The sequence below is a fragment of the Lemur catta genome, chromosome 16, assembly GCF_020740605.2.
Source record: "Lemur catta isolate mLemCat1 chromosome 16, mLemCat1.pri, whole genome shotgun sequence".
Lineage (NCBI taxonomy): Eukaryota > Metazoa > Chordata > Mammalia > Primates > Lemuridae > Lemur > Lemur catta.
In genome coordinates, this window is record NC_059143.1 from 23,681,456 (window position 1) to 23,708,251 (window position 26,796).

Genomic DNA, 26,796 nt, shown 5'->3' on the forward strand with positions numbered 1-26,796 from the left:
AACTGGCTTCTGACCTTGCATAGCTCTTTGCTTGGAGGGCTGCCCACCTGCCCCTTCAGCTACATGCCTTAGATCTCTCTCTGTCTCCCTTGCCCCTCCAATTGTCCTGTACAACTTCTTGGTTAGATTTTTAAAAGAGAATACAATTAAATACTATGTATTTAGAAAATTAATTTAATTAAATGTGTGAATCACTTCTTTTTTAGAAAGGTTGCAAGTATTTTTTTTAACACTAATGTGCTTATAATAATATTGATAAATATTCAGTTATTAGATCTTGGATAAGTTATATCTTATTGCAACACTCTTGTAGTGGAAAAATCAGATTCAGCTCATATGATTTTTAACTCACAACATTTTTCCAGAAGCATTCCATAATTTTTAACATGGTCTGTACTGTATACATTTACATATTGTGAGGAAGCTAAATGAACTTGTAAAGCATATTTTGCAGAATAAAAAATATTTGGCATTGACATTTTACAAACCTTCAAACAATTCAATGTAGAGACTTATTACATATGCTATATAAGTAGGATATGAGACACAGTTGAATTAGTACATAAAGTTTTTATTTAAAGTTTTCCCCTTCCAAGCAAGCTTCATTTACACATTCTAATAATGTACAAAATTTACATCCTCTGTGACTTATTTATTCACTTTTCACTTTCTAGTAGTTTGTGTCTTTCTGAAATACAGAAAGCTTTACTTATAGTTCTCATAGATGCTTTTATTTATTTTGGCTAGAAATAAAAAATAAAATGAAGAACAAGTCTAAGGAAAGCAAATGTTCTTGTATAAACTGTGACTTTTTTTAAGAAACAGTGACAGTTGACAACAAATGGTTCTGCAGCAGACCTTGTTCTCTTTGTGATGTCAGCTGGGATTTTACCACTCAGTACTGTAACTTTTCTTTCTTTCTATATATTCATATGTTTTCAAGGAAAAAGAAATGGAAGTTGATTGCACTGGATATATATATATATTTATATATATATTTTTTACAACGGATCCTTTGGATCTGAACATACAAATAAATACAAAAACGATGAAGATTGCACTTTACTGTAGAAACGGCATTGGATTGCAGTACACCCATCTTGATGTTCTCCACTATGAAACCTATCACAAAGGCATTTTTAATCTGTGGCTTCCCCTTATTCTTGTTTCGAATGATACATTTGTTGATGGATTCAACATCATTTCTGGGTGATTAAAAAATATTGCAGACTTTTATTTACTTCTAACAGTTGTTGTTTAAACTCTGAAGAACCTGAAAATGAAATTCATGTTCCTGCCAGTTTTGTTCTTTTTCTTGGCCACACTGAAACTATCTCATGCTCTCCTGACCTTCTGCTCCTAAATTACTATGCTCCTAATGACAACTAGCAATTGCTCACTTAACTGAGTTTGGGCATCTCTGGTGATAACAAACAAAATATGGTGAGTTGGGGGAATGATGATTTTAACTCAATTGTCTACAGCCACCCAAAGATGAGGAAGGAGAGAAGTATTTTACTATAATTGGTTCCTGTGGCTCTTGTAAGTTCTGTGTTTCAGAAACAGAAGGAAAACTGGGATTGTACTTAAGAGAAATTATTTTTTCTTTTCATCCTTGCATTCCTGAAAGCACTCTCTCATTTCATTATGAATTAAGTTTGGGTCAGACGTGTCATCTCACAGAATCTCTAAAATATTGTGTGACCGAATTTGTCAGTACTGTCTTTTGAAGCAAACAACATGTGCATTTACTTACATTCTACAAAAAAATGGGAAAGCACAAAGCTCTGTAAACTGAACAGTGACATAGTGTATTTTGTTTTAATCTTTCAGGTAAAATTGAGGACACAGAAATGATGACTCTGCCTAGCTTAGAACCTATAGGGCAGAAAGCAATTGCTACAAGAGCCAACATCTTTCTCTTCTATGATCGCATGAGATGCTGGTAGGGCAGAAGGTATATAAAATGAAGTTGTATAGAAATGAAAATGCCCCTCTTTAATCTTATATGATTTTCAATAACTGTGTTGCCTACAGAGTCTGTGAAGTAGCCAAAGGTTAGGAATGTAGAATCAGGTGGCAATTTCTGTAATGCAGTGTAAGTATTTTGGTGGTTCCGATTTTAAATCATTCGTGAACACAATATCCCCAAAACTTCAACATAGACCACATGCAGGTAGACCACAATGCACAACACTGATCTTAGGTCTCTCTGGGGCCAGTCTTCTGTATTTTATCTTTCTCCTTTTGCAAGTTAAGATCCACAGGAGGAGTTTTTGTAAAGCTGTGACAGGTTAAAACCAGTCTGAAATTGAAGAGTCTGTCATCACAGGAAGTTTGGTGTCATCTGAGTTACAGACACAGTCTCTATTCAAGAACAGGTCTCTTTCTTTTGTAGTTATTTATAAATCATCAGAAACCAAGGGTGGGTTTTGGTGGTTGTACCATTAGAATGCATTGTTCCTATACTGATAATGATGTCACCTGCCATTGCTTCCTAGAATGCGATACTGTTCATCCCAGGGTTTCCTGGTGTTATTTGTTGTACGGCACACAGGCAGGCAGGATGACTGTTGCACAGGCAGGGCCTGCAAGTGGTTCTGCTACATCTCCTTCAAGTTCTGTCCAGGTTCCTTTTTCTGGACAATAGCATATTGTAGATGACTTGTAGGCCCCCTGAAAAGTCAGAGCAGGATGCAGTTAGAAAACAAAGTATAGAGAAGTGCAATTGCAATGCTATTGATTACATTTACATTGGGAAAAAAAAAATCTATTCTTTGCTTTTGTTAAAAAAATTCCAAAAGCAAGCAGTGGATTTTAAACTACTTTATTCCAAGGGAAAATTTGAGACTGACAAGGTTTCAAAAATCTTTTTTTGGTGACTAAATATAAAAGTCGAATAAATACTTAGAACATCCTAGATGCTCAACAAATTCTTTCAAATAATTGACCAAAAATTGAAGTTATCCAATTGGTTTAAGCTAAAAAAAATAAAAAATAAATTTACCTTAAATAGTCAAATAATTGAAGTAAATTAGATTTTAGATTGTTGCCTCACTCCTCCATTTTTATTTTGCTCCTGGGAAGAATCACAGCTGGGAGTGAAAACCAATTTAAAGTAAACTGGAAATGAAAGCTTGTCAAATCCTTCACACATTGATTCATTTATTTTCAAGAGGCTACATAAGAAATAAAAAATGTCTTTCATCCTGTTTCCTTTGTCAGCTTTAAGGGTTAGTGCTTGTGTAACATTTCCCTGCCCAAACCACGGCAGCTTTGTTTTTATCATAGGCAACAAACAAAAAAGCCAACCCACCTAATAATCATTTTTCTGAGAGTGTAGTGCTAGTGTCTGCTTCCAAACATGTATACACTTGCAGCTAACAATCTGTACCAGCAAACAAGCATGTGTACACACATATCTAGTTATATTAATAAATTTCAACACATATTTGTCTTCATATAACTGACAACTTCTCAAACCTTCCCAAAACTTTATAGCACAATCTTTTTTTGATGTAAAAGAAATAAAACTAATATTATTAAACTACCAAATTAAACTAATATAGAGAAAGAGGAAAATACAAAAATGTCCATCATTTTAAAAGTGAATATGTGATCACTAGACCTGATGTGTCTCCTAATGTGATATACTAAGCCACCTTCTCAGGTGTTTTTGCTAAGAAAGAAAAGAGAGAAAAAAACAAAAACAAAAGAAAGAACAAAGAAAAGAAAGTGCTGAACTTAAGCCCTTATCTTTAACTTTAACTTTCAGTCTTTAGAAAATATGCATATGGAGGACCATTTTAAATGATGCTACAAGGAAGTCATTAACCAATTCCAGAATGTAGAGTATTCTATATGATAACTGACCCTCTTTTATCAGGAAGTCTCTGGCATAGAACAAAAAGTGGAGCAGAGTAATGTTCTAGATTGCAAGAGATCTATGAGACATAATGACCAAATACAAGTGGAACTTGTTGGATCCTGATTTGAACATGTCAATTTGAAGAATATATCTTTTTTTCCCAAGTGAATATGGGAAATTTGAAAATTGTGTATAGAGGAATTATTGTCTTTTTTTGCTGTGATAATGATAGTGTATTTACTTAAGTATATGATTTTTTAAGAGAAATAGTGAAGCATTTAGGGGAGAGTAATATGATGTCTGGTATTTGCTTCAAAGTTCAGCCAAAATTTTTAAAAGGAGGGATAGATGGCAAAATGTTAATGGATGTTGAAGCTGGAAGATACGTTAATGAGGACCCACTGTAATCTCAGTTTTTGTGTATGTTTAGAAATTTTCATGATAAATGGGGGGGGGGGAAAGCAATGTTAAATCATGCATCCTAAGTAGAATCTGTGGATATTAGAGATTGAATTTCCATTTTCCATGTCTTACTGGTCAGAAACTTTTCAGACTCTATTATTTGATTTCAGCAGAACATTTGTAAAATCACTTCAGTTTGACTTTTAGTGGGAAAGCCAGAATCACAAAAACATGGGGATAGGAAAGAACCGGGGACCTACCACATCTTGTGATGCAGTTGATCACATAGCAAGCCAGTTCAACAGCAACAAGGTTGATTTTATTTTATTACTTAAAGTCACTGACTGCTTGCATATAAGCAGGACGCTCTGCAAGGGCACATGTGTGGAGGGTAACACATTTGGAGGGAAACAGCAAAAGTAAACACAAACAATTGGAAAGGATGTGGTAAATGTGGACACATACCATACTCCAGCTGTATCCCCCCACAAGGTAAATGCTGTCATCAAGCACTGCACAGCCAGGACCACTTCGACCCTCCAGAATGGGAGTTTGAAGAATATTCCACTGGTCACCTTTCGGGTCATAGCATTCCACAAGCATTACATCAAGGTGGGAGAAACCTAAGTGACAGAGCAAAATGGAACCACAAAAGAATAAACTATGAGGGTCCTAATTTAAGGCTAGAGCTTCTTTTAAAAACTGATCAGGTTATTTGCTTTCTTTCTGTGGAGTTGTTTAAGTTCCTTATATATTACTATTTTAGATATTAACACCTTATTGGATATATGGTTTGCAAATATGAAATACTTTCTCCCATAGGTTGTCTGTCTTTTCACTCTGTTGATTGTTTCTTTTGCTGTGCAGAAGTGAGGTTGGCTTTGATGGGTTTTTAATATCTGTGTATGTTCATATTATTCTGAAAGCAAAAATGAGGTTTCTGAATCAGGAACTGACTATTTTTACTTAACTACAATGGAGGGAATTGGAGAATGTGTTTTATGAATCTCCATTTTGTTCTCTTTTCATCTTGTTGCCATACCTTACAGTTTTAAATTAACTTTTAAAAAGTTTATTGTTCCAGAGAGACTATGTAGTTCAGTAAGATCTTTAGGTATCAAATGGAACTAACTGAAGTCCTTAATCAAAAATATATACTTATATTGAATTATATTATAATTCAACTTTGAAGAAAAAGAAATAAATCATAAGAAAACTAAACAAAAACAAAAAACAAAAAAACAAAACCAACCAATGAACCAAACAAAAACCCATCTACAGCCAAGTAGACAATTGTGTCTTTGAAGACACAAATGTATAAATTCACTGGTGAAATTGGGAGACATGTCAGGAAGACCTAAAAAAACCCAAATAAACTCTGGGTGTTTTGGATTAATTCGAAGCAAGAATGCCTGAGCAGATGTCATTAGTAAAGATTGATTCTGTGTTGGTAGATCTTATAACAAATGGTTTATTAAAATGTTACTAAAAAGGGTTTAAAATAATAATAAAGCAAGCATCTTATAGAGTGCTTACTACATGCTAGTTTTGTTTTCTAAGTGCTTTATTTAAATGGACTCATTTAATTCTCTCCAACACTCTATGAGATAGCCTCTATCATTATTTTCATTTTATAGATAAGGGAACTGAGGGACAAGAGAAAGGTAATGACTTAAGTAAGTCACAAGCCAGTAGGTATAACAGAAGGGCTGAGATATGAAACCAGCCGAATAGGCTTCAGAGCTCAGACTCCTACGCACTAAACTGCATTGCTTTTCTTAAGCAAATATTCAACTCTCTTAAAATGTTTCGATTAATTAAAAATATGTTGTTCAGCATCTTTTACCATTTTCTGAAGTCTGACTATGTCTATAAACAGCTCTGATGATGTAAATGGTTTCCAATATCTACTATGGATCAAGGTTTAGAATAGGGGCTGAGTCCCTTTCACTGAAGGGCTTCTCCTCCCACTTCTGATACAGCTTCTCAGTGAATGGGACAGTGACTAGGAGATCACTGGGAATAACTTAGGTACTGGCCCCTACTGGGGCCCTGCCTTTAATTTAGGGGATGAAAATCCCCTAGTGAGAGATTCATGATCATTGAACAGACCAAATCCTTTATGACTTTTTCTCTAGCTAACCACATGCTATGGATATTTGCTAGCTGACAATTACAGTGTGTATACTAAATTAGCTAACATGCTGGACACTTTAAAATAATTGAGGAGATGAATAAAAAGTAAAATAATTTTCATTCTTGAAGAGGAAGGTTATTTCAGGCTGCTAACTTCTTACATACAATAAATCACAGAGATGCTGGAACAACAGAACAATGTACGCACTGCAAACCTGTGGTATATTGCTTTCCCTTACCATTAAGATTATTGATAATAATTTTTGAAGCATATACACGTAGAATGGGCACTTGGGAAAATTCCAGGTTCTGAAGTTCTAGAGGCATCATTTGAGGATATGTATGCCTTCTCTGTGCTGATTATATAAGTTATATGTGTTGACTGTAATCCTCACAAAAACCATCAAGGAGAGGATAATTATCCCTCTCTTCTAGACATGAGGTTAAGTGTCTTGAGTAAGACCACACAGCTAGTAAGTACATAACTAGGATTCAAACCTAGGCTTAGATGCAAAGTCCATATCCTTTCCTTGCCTTGATGTCTTCCTGAGCTAACCTGATTATGACATGTGTGTGCTATTTCTCTTTTAGGTTTTCATTACCTGAGTCTTTTTGTCCAAATATAACCTTAAATGTTAGAAGATCCTAAAACATTTAGGCAATATCTTGTGCAAAAGAAATGAGAAGAAATCACGTTTTAATGTAGAAAGCCACAAAGTTAATAAAAAACATGTTGAGGTAAAGAAACAGTGTATAGCTTGAAGTGAAGGAGCACCAGGGAAAGAGATAAAGAATAAAAGGGGCTGGGTACGGTGGCTCATGCTTATAATCCCAGCACTTTGGGAGGCTGAGGCAGGAGGATCTCTTAAGGCCAGGAGTTTGAGACCAGCCTGAGCCACATAGCGAGACCCTGTCTCTAACAAAAATAGAAAAATTAGCCAGGTATGATGGCATGCACCTGTAGTCCTAGCTACTTGGGAGGATGAGGCAGGGGGATTGCTTGAGCCCTGTAAGTTTGAGCTTACAGTGAGCTACAATGAGGCACTCTAGTCTGAGCTACAGAGTGAGACTCTGCCTCACAAAAAAAAAAAAGAAGAATAAAGAGGGAAGAGTTACAGTAGTAAAGAAAATCCTCTCCCATTGGGGAGAGCATTAAGATGAGCAACAGACATATACTAGGGTATTGGCATTTCTGAACATTAACTTGATCTTGAAAATATCTACATAAAAATTACACCTGTGTAGTCTTTATTATGTTTAGGGGCAAACATGTATTAGGAAAAATAGGACAAAAACTATGTCTAACCCATGTTTAAAGATGTATTATATTTACTATTATAAAATAAATGCACAGATGTGCCGTAGCTACTATACCTGGATAGCCTGTGTCCCATTTAGATCAGTTTCAAGGATCATGGAATATCAGAGCTGGAGAAAATTTTGGGGATCAACTAGACCAGTTTCTTCATATTCAGATGAGGAAACTGAGGCCCAAAGCAGTTCAATAATGTTCTCATTATCACAGGTCTCTGATTTTCTGTTGACTTCAGTGTTATATATATGCACATAGAGTTATATATGTGCACATCAACTACAAAAAGTTGTAGTCATATACATATTTGGAGGAGGAAAGGAGCCAAAACATGGCTCTAAAAATGCTATGCTTTAAGTTTTTTATTTAAAAAACAATACGATTTCAGAATCATAGATGGTTTAATATTCAATTCTCAAAAAAATTCTAAATTTAGACATGAAATTCTACCAAATATTTTCTTTAAGAAAAATAACATAATAGCTTTTGTACAGCTATGACTAAAGTTCTTTATGATTGCTGCAAAAAACAATTTTCTGGGAAAAATTCATTACTACAACTTTGGTGATAAGGAATAATTTATTTCACTGAATTCACTGTTACGACAAATTGTGCCTTTCAGTTATTAATGCTCCTGTTTCTTATTTTCTATAGACATCATTATTCATTTCTTTAATGTGTATGGTAACTTAAAAATAATCTTATCTGCAGAAAAGCCAAAATAAATGCTTGTTCAAGGATACTGCTAATTTACACAGAGTAGATTTTATTTGGTCAACATGATTTTTACTTGGTTAACTATGATTATTTAAGGAAAAAACCCCTTAGCAAGAAACATGAGATGCAAATGTTATTGTGATTAAAAAGAAAAAAAAAAAAAACAAGACCTTTCAAATGATTGCCTCCAATTGCATACAAGCGATCATTCATGACAGCCAAAGTGTGGATTGCGCGTTTCGTGTTCATATCTTGTTTTCGAGCCCAGACGTCCATCACGGGGTCATAGCAATATAGCCATGGGACATATTCTCCATTGTGTACACCGCCTGTGAATTAAACATATGCACACAAGTAAGGAAAGTGCCTTGGATCTGAACTTTGCAGCAGACAAAGTGGAGGAGTGACTTGCCTGAAATGTATATTTTCCCATTGTGTACTGCTCCTGCATGGGCGGCCAGAGGCTGTGGCAAAGAGGACACGTAACGCCATTCGTTTGTTTCTAGGTTATAGCACTCCACGCTGGACAAGTAGCCGGTTTCATTCCTTCCGCCAATAACGTATAAATGTTTGTCCAACCGACATGCATAGAAACTGGCTCTTCTACAATGAAAACAACTCACAGTAAATCACAGAAGGAGCTATGAAATTTTACTTCTTCAAATAGGATAAGCACTACCCTAGTTAGTCAGGGAAAGGAGGCATGTCCTGCATCAGAAAGCGCTGAAACCTTTAAAAATTACACATACACCTTCTAAATCTGAGACCTTCTATACAGTCATATACATTGCCCATTCTGGTTAACAGTTTCGATATTCAAATAATAGCAAAGGAGAAATTCAACAATTGTTTGTTTCAGCTCTTTTTATCTTGCTTTTATACACTGTAAAAGTGTTCATTAATGTTTGGGATATTTGGTACCTTGTAAGGATATCATAGCTCTGTAAGGCAAAGTGAAAAACGAGGTAGATAATGTAACAATAATAAATTATCTTGACATTCACTTTCTTTATGGTCCTTCAAGGGTCATTGTTCCCAATTTATAAGAGAACTACATCATCAAAATTTTTCTTCAATTATCATTTTTTCTTTTTTCCCCCCAGTACTACTGCAAATAGAATAAGTTTTGTGAACTTCATATAATGTTCAGATTTTGCTCTTATATAACCAAGTACAGGAAATTCATTTAAGGAGTTTTTGGTGATGATTATTACAAGGCTATAGGATATTTTTTAGTTTCTTTTCAAGAGAGGCTATTGGCTATATGATTCTACTGTGCCACCAAAGGCAAAAATATGCAAGCTGTGTTGAAAAGATTTGGAGGCAGCAAGACCAATTCTAAGACCATAATTTAGGAGTGAGAGATACAGGACCTGAATTAGAGTTTTAGTGGATGAAAGGAGAGGGGTGATGCAAAGGTCTTTTAAAAAAAGATGTAAGATTTGGTAGCTAATAAAATGTGAGAGCTGAGGGAGAATAAGGTTCAAAGAGGACTCAAACATTGGGAGTTAGGAGGACTAGGTTGAAACTTCAAGCAAGCCTTTGCCTCTTTGTTTCCTTTTCCCATTAATGCTCTGGAATAATTGCTCTGGAATAATACACTTTGCAAGGATAACAAAGGGTCCAATATTGAATAAACATCATTGTTAAGTGCCAAGTCCCTGAGAGAACATAATTTATATTTGATAATTTAATGCTCTTTATTAAAATTGATGCCAATATTCTTGTGCAATGTCAATTGCAAGATGAGGAGTTATAGAGCATTTTATCAGGCAAACCTTTATTGTTTGGGGATTTTTCAGGTTGTGTTTATGAAGTGTCAAAACATCTGGGAAGCAGTATGTGCCATCTTGGTTAATGGTTTGCATTCTAGAGTCAGACTACCTGGCTATGTGACTTACTAGGTATGTGACCTTCAACATGTTTCTCAACATCTCTCAGCCTCTGATTGCTCACAGGGTTACTTGGGAATACATATAAGTGCTTGTCATAGTGTCCAGCATTTGGTTCATGCCTAGGAACTATCATTTACTATCACCTGGATAAAAAGTCTTAAAAAATTGACCATCAAGATGTTTACATGTCAACTTTTCTCAATAATACTTGTGACTACTAAATAATATTTGTTTAGATGATTTATTACTATAATAGGTATGGTATTTGTTATAGATGGCAGAGTATTCAGATTTTTTTTGATAGTTCTGAAATTGTCCTAAATAGCCATCATTGATAATTTTCTAGTAATGTTTTATCTATATTTATTTTAACTAGATTTTCTTGATGTTTTTTGAAAGAGATGTGCTACGGAAAATTCAAAAGCATGATGAAGAACAACAATAATGAAAAAAGGGGGAGGGAGAAAAGTAGGAAGGAAAATAAAGAGAAGATGAGACAGATTTCATAAAGTGAAAGTTGTTAATCTGGGTTCATGCCTTCTGAGGGGTCCATGAAGCTCTGAAATTGTAATAAAATATATGCACATGTTTTTGCACATGTGCATTTTTTTGGAGAAAGATGTTTCATAGCTTTTAATTAGATCATCAAAGGGATCTCTGATCTAAAAAAAGTTTGAATTTCCTGGTATAGGGGAGTAAAAACTCATCTACATATAAAATTAGATTTAAAAATAGTTACAACATTAAGTGCATGCAGATGGACCATTGGTTCCTTCCATTTCTCTAACCAGATTTCAATTGCTCTTTCACTGAGCGTGATAGGGCAAAGTTAGTTTACTGGTGCTTTTACTCTCTCAAGCTAAAATGTTTCATTGAAAAGATGGACAGGCCAGGCACGGTGGCTCACGCCTGTAATCCTAGCACTCCGGGAGGCCGAGGGGGGTGGATTGTTTGAGCTCAGGAGTTCGAGACCAGCCTGAGCAAGAACGAGACCCTGTCTCTACTAAAAATAGAAAGAAATTATCTGGACAACTAAAAATATATAGAAAAAATTAGCCGGGCATGGTAGCACATGCCTGTAGTCCCAGCTACTCAGGAGGCTGAGGCAGAAGGATCCCTTGAGCCCAGGGGTTTGAGGTTGCTGTGAGCCAGGCTGACGCCATGGCACTTTAGCCCAGGCAACAGAGTGAGACTCTGTCTCAAAACAAAAAAAGAAAAAAAAAGAAAAGGCTGACACATGTCTACAGAAAAAGAGTCTTAAAATAACTCTTATTTTATTTGCACCATTGACCCAGAGGTAGGTCAGTACAACTCTTCCATATAATTCTATAACAGGTCTTGGGGCCTCTGAAATAATTAATTTACCTATTTCATTAATGGGCCACCTTTAAATAATTTGTACCATGTGGGTTGTAAGGTGGTAATGGTGATTTCTATGCAGTATTAGTCTAGAAGAGAAAATGCCAATTATTCATGACAAGTATGAAACTCTATTTCATTGAGTTTAGATTACAAAGAATAAGAGGAAGATCTCCCTTTGGTAAACTCCTTTAGTCTGGTCTAAATTTCAGTTTTCTCACTTTTTCTGATTTGGTTCCATTGTCACTGTGACACCAAATCAGACCGTCAGAACTTGCTCTCTTTTTTAGTCAAGACATTCTTAATGTGATGCTCATGTGTACTCCTAGCTTTATCCACACAGTGTCACTGTTAGGATCTAAATGGGAAAAACTCAGTTAGGTTTCACTTCTTGACTAAAAGTGCATTTTTATGTAGAAATTGCAATAGTGAAGATTCTGAGTCTTTGACTTATTTCCTTGCATGCCCACAGTGAGAGTTTCTGAAATGCATGATAGAAACCCAGGTTGTTAATGGTCTGTCAACAACCGTGAATATTTGCTGGTGGCTAAAATTTTACCACCAGGTCTCTCTTGGTAATGCTCCCTGCCCCTCCTCCCCACATGAACAGCATACCTGGTTCAGGCTATCATATTTTGAGGGGAAAGTAAGTTCAAGATTATTAAAGATTCCTTAATGGGATTACAGTGTTTCCATTTCAAATTATTCATCTCTCCTTCCTCCAGCCTCTCCTCCCCCTACGGCCAGAGGCAATATTCAGTGTTGTTTTTGAGATAAGTTAAAAAGACTAGTAAAAATATACTCATAAAAATATATACACTCATAAAAATACACTTTGAGCCCTGCTTGAAAGATCTTTACAAGTCTTTTTTTTTTAGGTTTCAAATGTATTATAATTTATTTCTTTAATAATGCCATATTTTAATCGGTATACAGTTATCAGTTGGTTTTGAAACAATTCAGTATTACCCTAGCTGGGATGATTACTGATCTCACCATTCTTTTCGGGTGACTGGCAGTGGGACAGGTTCCATTCTATTCCAATTTGTGTTGCTGCGTATGTCCATACAGCAATGCAGAAAGTGGCTCCACTAGATAGTATAGCATTGCCATATTTGTCATGAAAAGTGGGTGTCTGTTTCTGGTGGCTCTGCCTTGCGTTATTTGCTGAATGTTTCGAACTTGGAGACAACTCTGTGCGTTTTTGGCCAAGGGAAACATCATGAAGCTCAAGATAGATCTGCGGCAACTCCAGTGGCTGATTTGGTGCAAGCTCACATCAGGTACCCTTGCCTGTAAGTCGTTTCTGCCTCTTAGGGTGGTCAGTTTATATCCTAAAGCCTGAGACTGAATTACTATACCCTTATCCTGGCTTGAATTTTTGACTTTTGTTATAGGGTTTAAAACAACAGATTTTTCAAACAGAATGTTGTTTCCTTTTGTTTCTTATAATACTGCTAGGAAACAAAACAGTAAAATTTGGAAGCAATTTTTGATATATTAACTTCTAGTCTTTCATTTACTCTGCAGAACAGAACAGAGGCTTTGTTGTTGCTTCCCAAACTGCTTTTTCTTTTTATATTTTGAATAATACTTAAAATGTCTGTTTTTTACTGAAAAAACATTGAAAGTTACCAAAGCATTTTTATTGATCTAAGTTTTCAATTTGCCCTCTCCTTACCGAAGAATCAAATTCTAAATCTGACACCAAAACAATTCATCAGCACTACATTTAACTTTATATTTTCATCTAATTGTTTCTGCCGGTAAATTCATAGCTAGCAGGCATGCAATTCATGAACTGACCCATAGTTGAGTAAGCCTGGTGGCCATGTGCCCATGTCCCTGCTGAACTGGGAGGGTATTCTGTACTTTTTTTATATTCCTTTGGAGGCTTTGACTTGCTAGGATATCCTAGAAATTTGTCCAGACAGCTCTGTAAGAGTGAGTTACCCCAGAGGTGGCTTCCAATGTGTTTCTGTTATTCTCAAGCAGTTTGCTGACTTCTCAGCATCACAATCTCTCAGCAGTTTGGTAGCAGAATAATGAAAAGGGGTAGGCGGTTTGATTTCTGGTTTGATTCAAGATCTACACAATGTAAAATTAACTCAATTAAATGTTCTAAGAAACTTTTCTGATCTGAAGAGTGTCACACATATTTTAGATTTGTTTGTTTGTTTCTTAAACACCAATTAATCCACACTGGTAACTTGATCATATTTTGCTATTTTGAATGGGAGCTTGGCAACGACAGGAAAATTTCATTTTAAGTTATGGATTGCTGCCTGGGTCAGCCAACGCATAGGGAGATGGAACTACAAGATTGACGGGGCATTTGTGAGATCTGCTTTTCCCCACTCAGCTCTGTAAGGAGCTCTTTATTTGGTCTATCGAGTTGATTGTTTTAAATCTAAAAAAAAACTTCTTTTACTAGGGACCTGACATGATATACCATAATGACTTAGAGAGAAACGTTAAACAGTCCATCCTGTCAACGGTGGCTGCCGGGCGCCAACAGACCATGGCAGGTCTTTTTATCAGGTCAATGAGCTGCTAAAAATTGTCTAAGTAGGACCCTGATAGGCCATAGCGCCTCAGAGGAAGTCATTATAGACTATCAAGTAAACAATACACATTTTTAAAAAAATTACTAATTAGGTTTTGCAGCAATATTTCCCATCCTTAGGGGCTCTACAGTGAGATAATTGACCGCGACGTGAGTTATGCCTCCCAAGCCGAAGGCGTGAAGGTTAATTATCGTGGTGCACAGCCCCCAGCAAAGGGGACCGTGGTGATGAGATGATGACATTTCAAACATGTATTGATAGTCGTTTTAAATAAAACTTTTTTTTTGAATGGTTTTGGTTAAAGGGCAAAGTGATGCAGCTACAGTAACAGCAACCAGGAAATAATTTCCCAAGAGAGAGAAACAGGGTGCAGTGGAGAAAGGCACCAGGAAGCTTCTGATGCACTGAGAAGTTTGTCAGGCTATTCATTGACTTAGAATTATTACTGGAGATACTTTTGAACTAGACATTCCTACAAGCGGCTATGGTCCTTAATGTATCGTGTCTCGTCTCGTCATTTTGGTGTACAGCTTTTAGTATCCTGAGAGTTTTACTATGTTTACATTGCATGGAATAGAAAGTTAGACACTGAGTTTCTTTAGAGCATAGCTTCATGCCATCTTGCTGCAGTAATGTACATTTTTGAACAAATGGTATTGTTTGAAAATTTCCTTTTAACTTGGAATTTATGGTGAAGGGTCTAATTTAATCTCAGTGTAATCTACTTGAATGTTAAAAAAAAGGATGTTAACATGAGGGGTCATGTAGGAAATAGGAAAGAGAAGAAATGCTGCCGATTCCTTCTTTCATACATCAAAGGAGAAGATGCAATAGCTTGCAGTTCATGGTCACTATTATATCGGAAAATTTGCTTAAGAAGATGCCCAAACATTTGAAAACAACGGTTTAAAATCTAGTATGTGAATTTGCATATGCATATAAAGACATGGCATCACATAACAGCCAGGAGAGACAAAATATGTGTAAATATACTAGTCATCTTGTCCTTTGGTAGCTAGGAGAGTTGCATGAGATAACCACTCTGTATGTAAAAAATGAGATGACACTTTGCAAGACTTTTTTTTTTTGAAGTTAACAAATGACCTGTTCTTGAATGTATGATGGGAAGACATTAGGGAAGGCAAATCTAAGTGACTTGAGCTAGTGAGACAAAATTTACTATAATTTAAAGCAATATTGAAAATGAATATTGAATTTAATATTGAATAATTTAATATTGAAAGTTCTGCCTCAAAATGCATATCATTGTGAGAATGGTGTTTGGTATTTCAATTTTAGGATTTAAATGTATTATCACCAAGAAGAGCGGTATGGTCAGTAGAATTTTAGCTCTGTTTGCAAAATACCAATCAATGTTGTCAAGGAAGACAAGGCACATAATTTTTTTCTTCTTATATTAGGACAAATAATTGACTCAATTATTTTTCTCTATTGAATTAACAAGGTAGTTAATCTAAATTGGCCAGGTCAAGATTGGTATTTCGCCTCCTATGTCTTCCATTGGCTCTATTTACCATTCCTTACCATCAAAACCATCTAGCACCCATGCTTTCTATAAAACAGTCACAATCATTTCAGACACGAGAAATAAACACTTACCTTTCTTGCATGGGTGGAAGTTGAATCCAGCTATTAAATCGGGGATCATATCGGCTGACAAAATTTGTACTGTGTTTTCCTGTAAAAATACATTTGAGACACTTAAACTTAGATCCCTTTGTTGATTTGCACATTTAACAGTATTTTATAAGATGTCTCCATTCTCAGGTTTAACAAATAGATGAACTGAGTAGAAGGAGCAACTAACAGCATGAGTAGTGATTGGTCAGTAGCAGAATAAATATGCCACCTCAAATGGTTTTCCTTTTTCCGTCTCTTTCCTTTTTCTGCTTTTGGAACAATTTGGGATTAGACTAAATCAACCATAGCAATAAAAGCAAGTATATTTACCAAACTGGCTTTTATCATAGTGTTAGGGTAAAAACTTCTGGGATGTTTTAGTGTCTTAATATTTTAAATATAAGAAGCTACTGTCTATAAATTATCAGTTCCAGAGACTACCTTATATAGTATCTCTGGTTAGAGCCATTTAAAAAAATTGTCTTGCCTTTTTTTCCTGCAAAACATTTTTTAAAGACTTTTTTTTAGAGGAGTTCTAAGTTCACAGCAAATTGAGAGGAAGGTACAGAGATTTCCCAGATGCCCCCTGCCCCTATACATGCACAACCTTTACCATTCTTACAGCCTTTTTCTAACAACCCAAGAACTCAGTGGTGGAGTCTGCTCTCTCCCTACTGAAATAACAGTAGTCTATACAGTAAGAGTCTGAGTTGGGAAGTCAGTTTTGTTCCACACGTCGTGTAAGTTCTGTGTGCATGTTTGGGGAAGCACAGTCGCTGTCACATACACACAGGTACATTTGCTGAGTTGGGAAGCATGGGTCCTCCGAGCTGCTTCAGTGGTGCATCCCCTCTGCGGAGCCCAAGAAGCAGGGTGATGCCTCCAAGGCATTAAAATGGAGCTTATTTTATATACATATTGACATCAACGCAAGAAATGGAAGAACAAAGAATCTATTCCATTTTCTGTGTAGCACCTGAGATGATAATCACCTAAAGCACCCGAGGCTTTAACTCTAAAAGTCTGCCTTCGTTCATACATGCGTAAGTAAACATTGAGATATGGGTGCCAAACTTCACCACGGGAGTAAACAGGAGTGTGTGTGCACATGCTCACACACGCGTGGACAAATGACACAATTGTTACTTGTAAAAATATATACTGAGCACCTACTTTGCATCTTATGTATTCCAGGCTCTGGAAATATATATAAGAAAGATACGGGCCGGGCGCAGTGGCTCACACCTATAATCCTAGCACTCTGGGAGGCCAAGGCAGATGGATTGTTTGAGCTCAGGAGTTCGAGACCAGCCTGAGCAAGAGCGAGACCCTGTCGCTACTAAAAACAGAAAGAAATTACCTAGACAACTAAAAATATATATAGAAAAAAGTATCCTGGCATGGTGGTGCATGCCTGTAGTCCCAGCTACTCGGGAGGCTGAGGCAGGAGGATTGCTTTAGCCCAGGAGTTTGAGGTTGCTGTGAGCTAGGCTAATGCCACAGCACTCTAGCCTGGGCAACAGAGTGAGACTGTCTCAAAAAAAAAAAGAAAAAAAAAAAGAAAGATATGGTCTTTGTCCTTGTAAATGAATAAGCAAACATATAATATAATAAACATTATAATATGATACAATTAAGTGGAGGTAAAGGCTATAAAGAAAAATAAAGCCAGGAGTGATAGAGGGGAGGCCAGTTTAAGTAGAATGGTCACCTGCTCACAGAAGCCTTCTGCAAGCCATGCAAGTATCTGCAGAATGAGCCTCTCAGGCATGGGGGCAGGTGAGTGTGAAGTCCTGGGCTGGTGATGAGTTCAAAAACAGCATGAATGCTAGTGTGAGTGGACAGAAGTCAGAGAAGTGTCAAAGTGCAGAACACAGTGTGCCTCGTGGACTGAATGAAGTAGGATTTTGAACCCACTGGAGGGTTTTGAGCACGTGGGGAACATGGTCTAATCTAATGCCTAGCTCTGGCTGCCATTTTAGGAGCAGACTGTAAGGGGCGACTGCAGAAACAGGGGCACTGTTAGGAGGCCATTGTAAAAGTCAAGGCAAGAGCTGGTGGTGGCCCTTTTCCGTCTCAGCCGCTGCCATGCCATCCAGACTGAGGAAGACTCGGAAGCTTCGAGGCCATGTAAGCCACGGCCACGGCCACAGCCGCATCGGCAAGCACTGGAATCACCCAGGAGGCTGGGGTAATGCTGGTGGCATGCATCACCACAGGATCAACTTTGACAAATATCACCCAGGTTACTTTGGGAAGGTTGGTATGAGGCATTACCACTTAAAGAGGAACCAGAGTTTTTGCCCAACTGTCAACCTTGATAAATTGTGGACATTGGTCAGTGAGCAGACACGGGTAAATGCTGCCAAAAACAAGACTGGAGCTGCTCCATTATTGATGTGGTGCGATCGGGCTACTACAAAGTTCTGGGGAAGGGAAAGCTCCCAAAGCAGCCTGTCATTGTGAAGGCCAAGTTTTTCAGCAGAAGAACTGAAGAGAAGATTAAGGGTGTTGGGGGAGCTTGTGTCTTGGTGGCTTGAAGCCATATGGAGGGAGGTTCATTAAATGCTGACAAATGCTAAAAAAAAAGAGCTGGTGGTGGCTTGAATGAAGGTGGAGGTGGAGAGATATCTGTTGTACAGGCACAGTCTAATAAAATTTCCTGAGGGACTGAATATTGGAAGGAGAAAAAGTGAGTCATTAAGGATAGCTGCTAGGTTTTTAGCCTGAGTAATTGGATGGAATGTCATGCAATTTGCTGAGGTGGGGAAGACCAAGAAGGAGTAGGTTGGGAATGGGGGAGAGAAGTTATGAGCTCTGTTTTGGACTTAACCTTGAGAGACCTACAGGATCTCAAACAGAAAGTTTCTGGCAGGCCACTGGCTAAATGAGGCTACAGGTGCAAATTTTGGAGTCATTAGTCCTGAGTTATTATTTAACACTACAGGACTGGATGAAACTGTTTAGGAAGAGGGTTATAAAATGAAAGATAATGGGTCCTGAGAATGTGCACTGGAGTAGAAGAAGAAAAACCTGTAAAGGAAAGGAACTGTCAGAGATAAGAGGAAAAGCGTGGTATTTTGGAAGCCAAGTCAAATTGTGTTTCAGAAAGAAGGGAGTGAGCAACTGAGAATTGACCATGGGATTTGGCAACATGGAGGCCGTTGGTGGCATTGACAAGCGTTGCTTCAGTGAACCGGTGGGGCTGAAAGCCTGAATGGGGACTACTCAGAAGGAACTAAGATGTAAGAAAGCAGAGGTAAGAGGACAGACAGTGCTTTTCAGGACTTTTGCAATAAAAAGATTATAGCTGGAGGATGCAGCAGTGAAGGAAGGTTTGCTTTGTTGCTTTTTAAGAAATTCAGAAATACTAGGAAGTCCTTGAGCAGGCAAGAGGGAATGAGGAATAGACCTTAGATTGGAGCAGACAGAATATATGGGTAGCAATAGAAATAACTGAATAGATTTGGTAGTAGTGAGGTGAAGAGTTTATTTTCTGTTTGCGTCCATTCTCATTGAACTAAGAAGCAAAGCCGTCAGCTGAGAGTGAGGGGGATTTGGAGAAGGGGGCATTTGAAGAGAGAAAGCAGGTGTGAAATAGTTATCTTGGAGGGTGGGAGAGTGCATTCACCATGAAAATTTAGTGGAGTTGACTGGTAGCCAGTGTGGCTGTGTGATTTTCTCCATGCTTAGGGGCAGGGGAGAGGTAGAAGTGAGTTGGGTTTAACCAGGACGAGTATTGCCAGGAGGAGAGAGACAGACACGAGGGCTGCAGGTGTGCGCACTAGAGTGATTATTGGGATGAGGCATAGAGTCCAAGCCCAGTAAGGAGGGAAGTAAGGACACGAGGGGATGATGGACAGGGAGAAGGTGGTATGGCCAAGTGAAAGAGGTGGCATCACCAGCAAAACAGAGGATCGCTGCACATAAAGAGGCAGAGGCAGCAGCTGATATCATCTGAAGATAGCCTTCAAAGCACCTGGGGTCTTAAGGGTTTGGGAGTGGCAACCAAGAGGAAGGAGAAAAGCCACCTGCCTCTAATAATACGAAGTGTGTGGGAAGAGGGGAGGATACCAGCCCCCATTAGAAAGGGTGGCTGGGAAAGCAGTGCTTTCAGAAGACAGCCAGGTTTAGGAGAAAAGAAGTAGAAGGAACCATTCAGAGGAGAGTTTAAGGATTATAGGGATTTTGCTGCTGTGAGATCATGAGTTGCAGGGATCATGTGGGAGAGTCTGGATGGTCAGGTTGAGTGGCAAATTGAGTTTTATCTGGGAATGCAAAGGAAGAGATAAGAGTGCCACAGGGTGAGGATGACCTGGATTTCACATGGAGAGGCTCCAACTCAAGGAAGGATTATCTAACATTGATTTATAAGTGAGTTTTTGTGGAATTTGTAATCACTTGCCTGTAGAAAAAAAAATCACCTTAGATAGTCAAGTTCCAAAGTTCATTCCCAAATGCATCTGAAGATTAATGATGTTCATAGGAATGTAGAACCTACCCACCACGTATAGGAATGTTTCTTTTTCCTTTTTTTTTTTTTTTTTTTTTTGAGACAGAGTCTCACTCTGTTACCTGGGCTAGAGTACCATAGCATCAGCCTAGCTCATAGCAACCTCAAACTCGTGGGCTCAAGCAATCCTTCTTCCTCAGCCTCCCGAGGTGCTGGGACGACAGGCATGTGCCACCATGCCTGGATAATTTTTTCTATATATTTTTAATTGTACAGCTAATTTCTTTCTATTTTTAGTAGAGGCGGGATCTTGCTCTTGCTCAGGCTGGTCTCGAACTCCTTAGCTCAAAGGATCCACCCGCCTCGGCCTCCCAGAGTGCTAGGATTACAGGCATGAGCCACCATGCCCAGCCCAGAATCCCGTATTTTTAAGATGGGTGACTTCCTTCACAGTTTTCTAAATGGGGAATTCCTTGTGAGTGAGAACCACTTTCCATTGTGATCCAATACTGACTTAATTTCACAAGATCAATAGCTAAAACATAATTGTTGTACATATCTAACTACACACATACGTTTATGTGAAAGGCAGTGTAGTACAGTAGTCAGACAAACCTAGGTTGGAATCAGCTCAGCTTCTTGCAAGCTGTATTCTGGCAAGTTCTTTAACCTCTCAGGTTTAGTCTCCTCATAGTAAAACTACAGCTGTCATGAAACATGGCTCACGGATGGTTGTGAGGATTATGTGAAATGATTCAGGTGAGTGCTTAGCAAAGTCCCTGGCAAATAACGAGTACTCCATAAATGCTATTACTAATACTAAAGAAGTCAACTATGGTTGACTAGATGGATGGAATACGAAGCTACATGGAAAATATTTAAGAGATTATGGTAGATGCTCCTGGGACCTAGCCCAGATCCCTCTGCCAGACTGGTGCACCCATTTCCCAGCTGCTGTGAGTGTGGGCTTCCCATGGTCATGACTGTTCCCTCAGGTGAACAGGCCACCTCAGTGCCTGACCTCATTCCCTACCTGCGGGAAAGCTTTAGCCAGTGACAGTCTGACTGGCATGGGGTCCAACAGGCTGGCCCACTTGCCTCAAAGTGTAACCAGTTCTCCTTTATTTAGGATAAGAGACTCAAGCCAATGGTCCAACAGCCTTCACCCAGATCTATGCAAAATGACTTCTCATGCCAAACAGGTCAGGGACAGGAGGACTCCGCCTTCCATGCGGAAGCTCCCAAAATTCCAAAAAGGGACCTTACAGAAAGAGAGAGCTCCCAGGCCTATATTGAGCCTAAAAGTAAAATTAAAATGTACTAATTAAAGTTTTACTAAAATTTAATTCTGGGTTTAGGAATAACATTGATCAGGTGTCAAGGAGATGTGGGTGGGGGAGGGGATGGGTGTATCCCTACGTAATGAGTGCGATGCGCACTGTCTGGGGGACGGACACGTTTGAAGCTCTGACTCGGGGAGGGGGTGGGAGGGCAAGGGCAATATACATAACCTAAACTTTTGTACTCCCACAATATGCTGAAATAAGAATAAAAAAAAGAAAAAAATTTAATTCTGAAACTTCTAGGGACTAAAGCAAAGAGAAGAGACCATTCACCCACAGGACTAACATCAGTAATAATTTTCAAAAGCACACCCGGCCTCAGTGGCTTGGTCTGAGCAGATTTGTCATGTGGGTCTTCACATGAAGCCCGCTGAGTGGTGAGAGTGAAGGCCATCCCCACAGCAAACACAATTGTGTGCTTTTTATAGTCTTTTCATAGCTTATTCATTGAGGGCTTTCAGCCCAATTGCTGTTCCTCTCAGGGGTGGGAGAAAGAAAATCAGTGTAGTCCAACAGCGCAGCCTTGATTCTCCAGAGCTGTGGTCCCCAAACCCCCTGGGAATTGGACCGGTACTGACTGGTCCATGGCCTGTGAGGGACTCAGCCACAGAACTTCCCTCCCTCCACGTCAGTAGAAAAATTGTCTTCCATGAAACTTGGGGGGTGCGGGAGGGCACACAGCAGGAGGTGAGCAGTGGGCAAGCGAGAAGCTTCGTCTGTATTTACAGCCACTCCCCATCGCTCACATCACCACCCGAGCTCCCCCTCTACCCGCTGCCCCCAGCACCCTGCTGCTCCAGCCCCGCTGCCCCTGTCCGGGGAATAATTGTCTTGCATGAAATTGGTCCCTGGTGCCAAAAATTTGGGGGACCGCTGCTCTAGAGGAAAGAATGTGTCCTTTAATCTCTCCCCTATCCCTCCCGCCCAATTCTATTAGATGTGTCTTTGATTAGAAGTTGAACAGCAAGAAGTTATAGGTTACATATTTTTGCCATCAAATTAGGGAGCAGATTTTCTGTGTTGCTGATTAGGGCTGAAGAGGGCGGTTGACAGTGTTTTTTGAAAACTGAGTTGTGGTCCCAAGACTGGTATTTTAACAGAGGCCTATTCCACCTGGGAAGCAGGGTAGCCTAAGAGTCCAAAACAGGACCTTCCAGCCTTCTCTTGTCAGGTTTTAGTTTTAATCTAGACCTCAAAAAGAATGTTCTGCAGGTTCTTTCCTTAAATACACCCAATGGCTGTGCACCAAATGGGTGTTGCTCACAAACACTCCATCCAGTTAAAATCACTTCTGAGGAAGGAGGAACCGAACAGTAAGGGAAGAGCTTACAGTAAGGGAAGAGCTTACCATGGATTGTGTGTGTGGGTGTCAGGGTTTTCTGGTAACATATGGAATCTGTCATTACAGAAGTAAGTTAAAGGAAAGATATTAAATATCATTCCTGCTTCTGTTTTTCACAAAGCCTAGGAACTGTCCTCTTTCCAACACTGGGAAATGTGAAACAACAAAGCTGAAGGTCTTGAGAAAGAATGTCTCCCTCTTAAAAGCAATGTTCTTGGAGGGTGGCCTGGCTTGTTTTCCTTTAAGATTTTCTAGAGTGAACAGATGTAACAATTTTCTATAATTTGCCTTGGTGCAGATGCTGAAAGAGAGCATTCACAATAAAATATATGCAGTATATGTAATTTCAGCTGGATGTTCTGGGGTTTTAAAGTAAAAATGTGTACCTGCAAGCTGTTTTATGGTTTCTCAGTCATAATTATCTCTGTAACACAGAAGGCTACAACTGCAACTCCTCCTTCGTGTGCAAGCTTTCCAAAAATATCTTGATAATTCTGCATACTCTGCAAGGCACCGTGTTCTCCTCGTGTTTGGCTTGGGAAGTGTGTTAAAAGGTTTAATTTCTCTTTGTCACAAATTTAGGATATAATCACATTATTGGTGATAATCTATGGAAGAAGCACTGGGAGAAGGTGTAGCAACTAGAATGAATCACAAGGAGTACTTGCTGCAAAATGACTTCAGCTGAAGTTATGTGCGGTACGACTGGAGATAATATTTATTGCGACTGCACTATTGTGTCGATGAAATGGGAGGAAAGTGGTGGAGAAGGTGGTGAGGATTCTAAACAGCTGCCGCTCGCTCCCTTCCTCTAGGGAGTTCGTGCTCATGCTTGTGGCATTCCTCAGGGGATAGATAAAGAGAGGGTCTGGGGCATCGTTGCAAAGCCAAATCCCCAGACAGTCGATGAGTGAACGCTCCGCTACAGATGTCCCCAGTTAGCTCCAGGATCGACCCTCCCTCCAATTGTCAGCCCCATTTCCTGACTACTTCATTTGTCCCTGTTGCACAGAATTGCATTTTCCACGCTAATTACAAAATGGACAGCTACTGACGCCCTCCATCACACGCATCGTTGTTGGGCACCCCCGGTTAAGTTGCTCGATAGTTACCATTCGGATTCCATTGGTCCTCTCCGCCCAGCACGAACAAGAAGTTTTCCACCTCCACGACGCAGTGGTGGGCGCTGTTGTATGGCATAACTGGAATCAAGAAAAAAAAACAAAGACGTCTGAAATTTTCCATCTTAGGACTTGCTACCTTGGCTCTCTAGTTATTTGCTTCGCCGAAGTGTATGAAATGTGAGACCGAGTCAGAAGGAAGACTGCGCAGGCAGCAGAGAAACTACCCACCAGCGGCTCAGTGGTGTGTTCCCAGTGGTTTCAAACCCAGCCCCTTTTGATGAATTTTACATAATGTTATTCCACAAATTAGTCAAGAACAACCTGCCACGCTGCTTTCGATTCTTAGGTTCTCCTCACCTGCCTGACGATGGGGATGGCGTTCCGAACGACTGACACTCCCCAAGGGTCAGGGCTGGGGTTATGTCCTGGAAGAAGTAACCCTGAATACACTCGGAGCCATTAAGATGTTCTGGCCAAACTTGGATTGCTGGCAATCTCTCCACAAACAGACTCGGGGTGCTTGGAAGCTTTCTATTCCACAGCAATGAGCAAGTTGAATTTCCATACAGTTTTAAGTTTTTAAATTAAGGTCCTGCTGATTTAATGCCTCCTCCAAATGTATACGCTTAATTTCCTGTACAATGTCATTAGCGGCACAATCACACATTTTCTATCTATCTGCTTAGCAGCTCTTCTGTAACAAAGAGGAAAACTGTCAGGAACGTCACAAATATCCATCCTCCTCTCTCCCTTCTCCCTGCCCAAATGAGGTGGCTGGGAGGAGGGGGCGTTGTTCAGAAACCCACTAAAGCCACGTTTCTCTGTATTTTGGTCCCATTTATATTTCCTTTGGGGAGACACAAAGCCCCAGACTAGGACGTTCCTGTCACCTTCTGTGTTGTGCAGTGTTAGTTAGTCTCTGCTACTATAATATCATATGGAAAATGTAAACGTGTGCAGCGTTAGTGCTCGTATCACATGCAGTGCTTTGGGCCCAGTGACACCAGTAGGAAAAATGATGTCCTTGTTCAGCTCATCATATGGGCACCTTAAATCTAGGTGAGGACAAATGGGGAGGTGATGTGCATGTTCAGGCAGGGAACTTATTGCTTGACACGGATCAACAGAGCACTTAAGAAACCAGTGCAGTGGGAAATCAATATGAGTCAGGGCCAACTCTTACTTTGTGCTCTTTTGCCAATGCAGAGAGAGAGAGAGAGAGAGGGAGAGGGAGAGAACCTATCTCATACTTGATTTATTTTGGGTGATATATATCTCTCACTTCATTTTGTTTTTATTATCTTTTATTTTTCTCGGAAAGCACTTATGCTGGCTAACATATGTAAATAAAAATAATAAGAAACGGGCATAGCTCCGAGACTTGTAACACAGCTTCTGAAACAGTAAATCAGATACTTTAAGCTTCTTACCAAAGGATTTTAGGGGTTTTGATTATTTAATTAACATATTTATTTATTTATTTATTTTTACTGTAAATAGTCTTACATTGTTTTTGTACTTATATCCACAAGGTGTTGGTATGGAAACCGCTGATTTGGGGGAAAATGTAGAAACTGGGTGGGCAGTGGTTTGTGTGGTCCATGAATCTAGGTCACTTGACTTAGAGAGTCATCTCAGGAATGTCCGTCAGCTCCTCAGTCCTCAGTTTGCCTCTTTGAGAAATGCTTTTAACCATACAGATCCCGTAAGCTTCACTGCTCAGAATTCACTGGGGCAGAGTATCTGTCAGGTTCATGGAGGAACTAAGGTTGATATGTTTTAAAGGTCTTTTTTTTTTTTAAGTTAATTCATCATTGTTTGGATTATGATGCTGGTTCGAAAATACCAAAAGCAAAACTAGGCTACCCCTTATTATATTGTGAACAACCTGGCACTACTCTAGCTGATCATAATGTCTTCCGATCAGTGTAAACTTACTCAGCATTCATTGTCATCTGTATGTACAACCAACTTATTCTATGACCACCACCCTTCAAATATTTATTTTAAACCTTTGGTCAGTTTAATGCCCAAATCTTATAAATAATGAAAAATTGCATTATCTTTTTTTTTTAACCAGAAGTCCAGCTTCATAATAATCTCTGAAAACAAAATGACACTTGTGTTTTGTTCTTGCCATTCATTTGCTCTCATTCATGCAAGCAGAAATTAAGTGAAGAAAATAATACATGATTTATTTTTAAGCTTCTTTTTCATTTGATTACCCCTATTGTTATGCTTTATGCAAACAAATGAAACTATTGCACTAAGCTAACTATTAAACTCTTCAAAATAAGAGAAAAGAAGGTTGAGGAAGTTCTAATTTAAAGGTTACCTAAAGGTATGTTCATGTACTTATACATTTTTACCCCTGTTTTCAAACCTTGTTTGCTATATTTCTTAGCTGAGCATTTCAGTATTCTCCTTCCTGAATTATTGTCTGTTCTGAATTATTATGGTGAATTGAGGGGCTATAAATATACACAAATAACTCTCTGAAATGATTCTGAATGTAAAACGCTCCCAAATTTATTTAAAAAAATCTATATTCAATCAATGTTTGGATTTTGCAAAAGACCTAATTTCTTTGACTTCTGATTAAACCTGAAGGAAAGCAAAATAAATAGGGCAATGAGC

At 38.8% G+C, this 26,796-nt stretch overlaps 2 protein-coding genes and 1 pseudogene across 3 annotated transcripts in view; 1 reads left to right on the forward strand and 2 right to left on the reverse strand.

Moving 5' to 3' along the window:
- Positions 1-555: 555 nt before the first annotated feature.
- The window catches only part of KLHL14 (kelch like family member 14), a 95,180-nt gene continuing 68,939 nt past the window's right edge, over positions 556-26,796 (reverse strand). The window contains exons 3-8 of the mRNA XM_045527478.1: positions 24,148-24,237; positions 15,877-15,955; positions 8,848-9,038; positions 8,606-8,764; positions 4,736-4,893; positions 556-2,676 (exon numbers count right to left, since the gene is read on the reverse strand). Coding sequence (XP_045383434.1) covers positions 2,536-2,676; positions 4,736-4,893; positions 8,606-8,764; positions 8,848-9,038; positions 15,877-15,955; positions 24,148-24,237 — 818 coding nt within the window. The 3' untranslated portion in view covers positions 556-2,535. The remainder of the gene's footprint in view (positions 2,677-4,735; positions 4,894-8,605; positions 8,765-8,847; positions 9,039-15,876; positions 15,956-24,147; positions 24,238-26,796) is intronic.
- LOC123621919 (cytochrome c oxidase subunit 7B, mitochondrial-like) lies at positions 12,660-12,910 on the reverse strand. The gene is given in 2 exon segments (XM_045528002.1): positions 12,660-12,850; positions 12,853-12,910. Coding segments are annotated over 2 exon segments (249 nt in total).
- LOC123621613 lies at positions 17,986-18,486 on the forward strand (annotated as a pseudogene). The gene has a single exon (XR_006729198.1). The product of XR_006729198.1 is annotated as a 60S ribosomal protein L27a-like (transcript).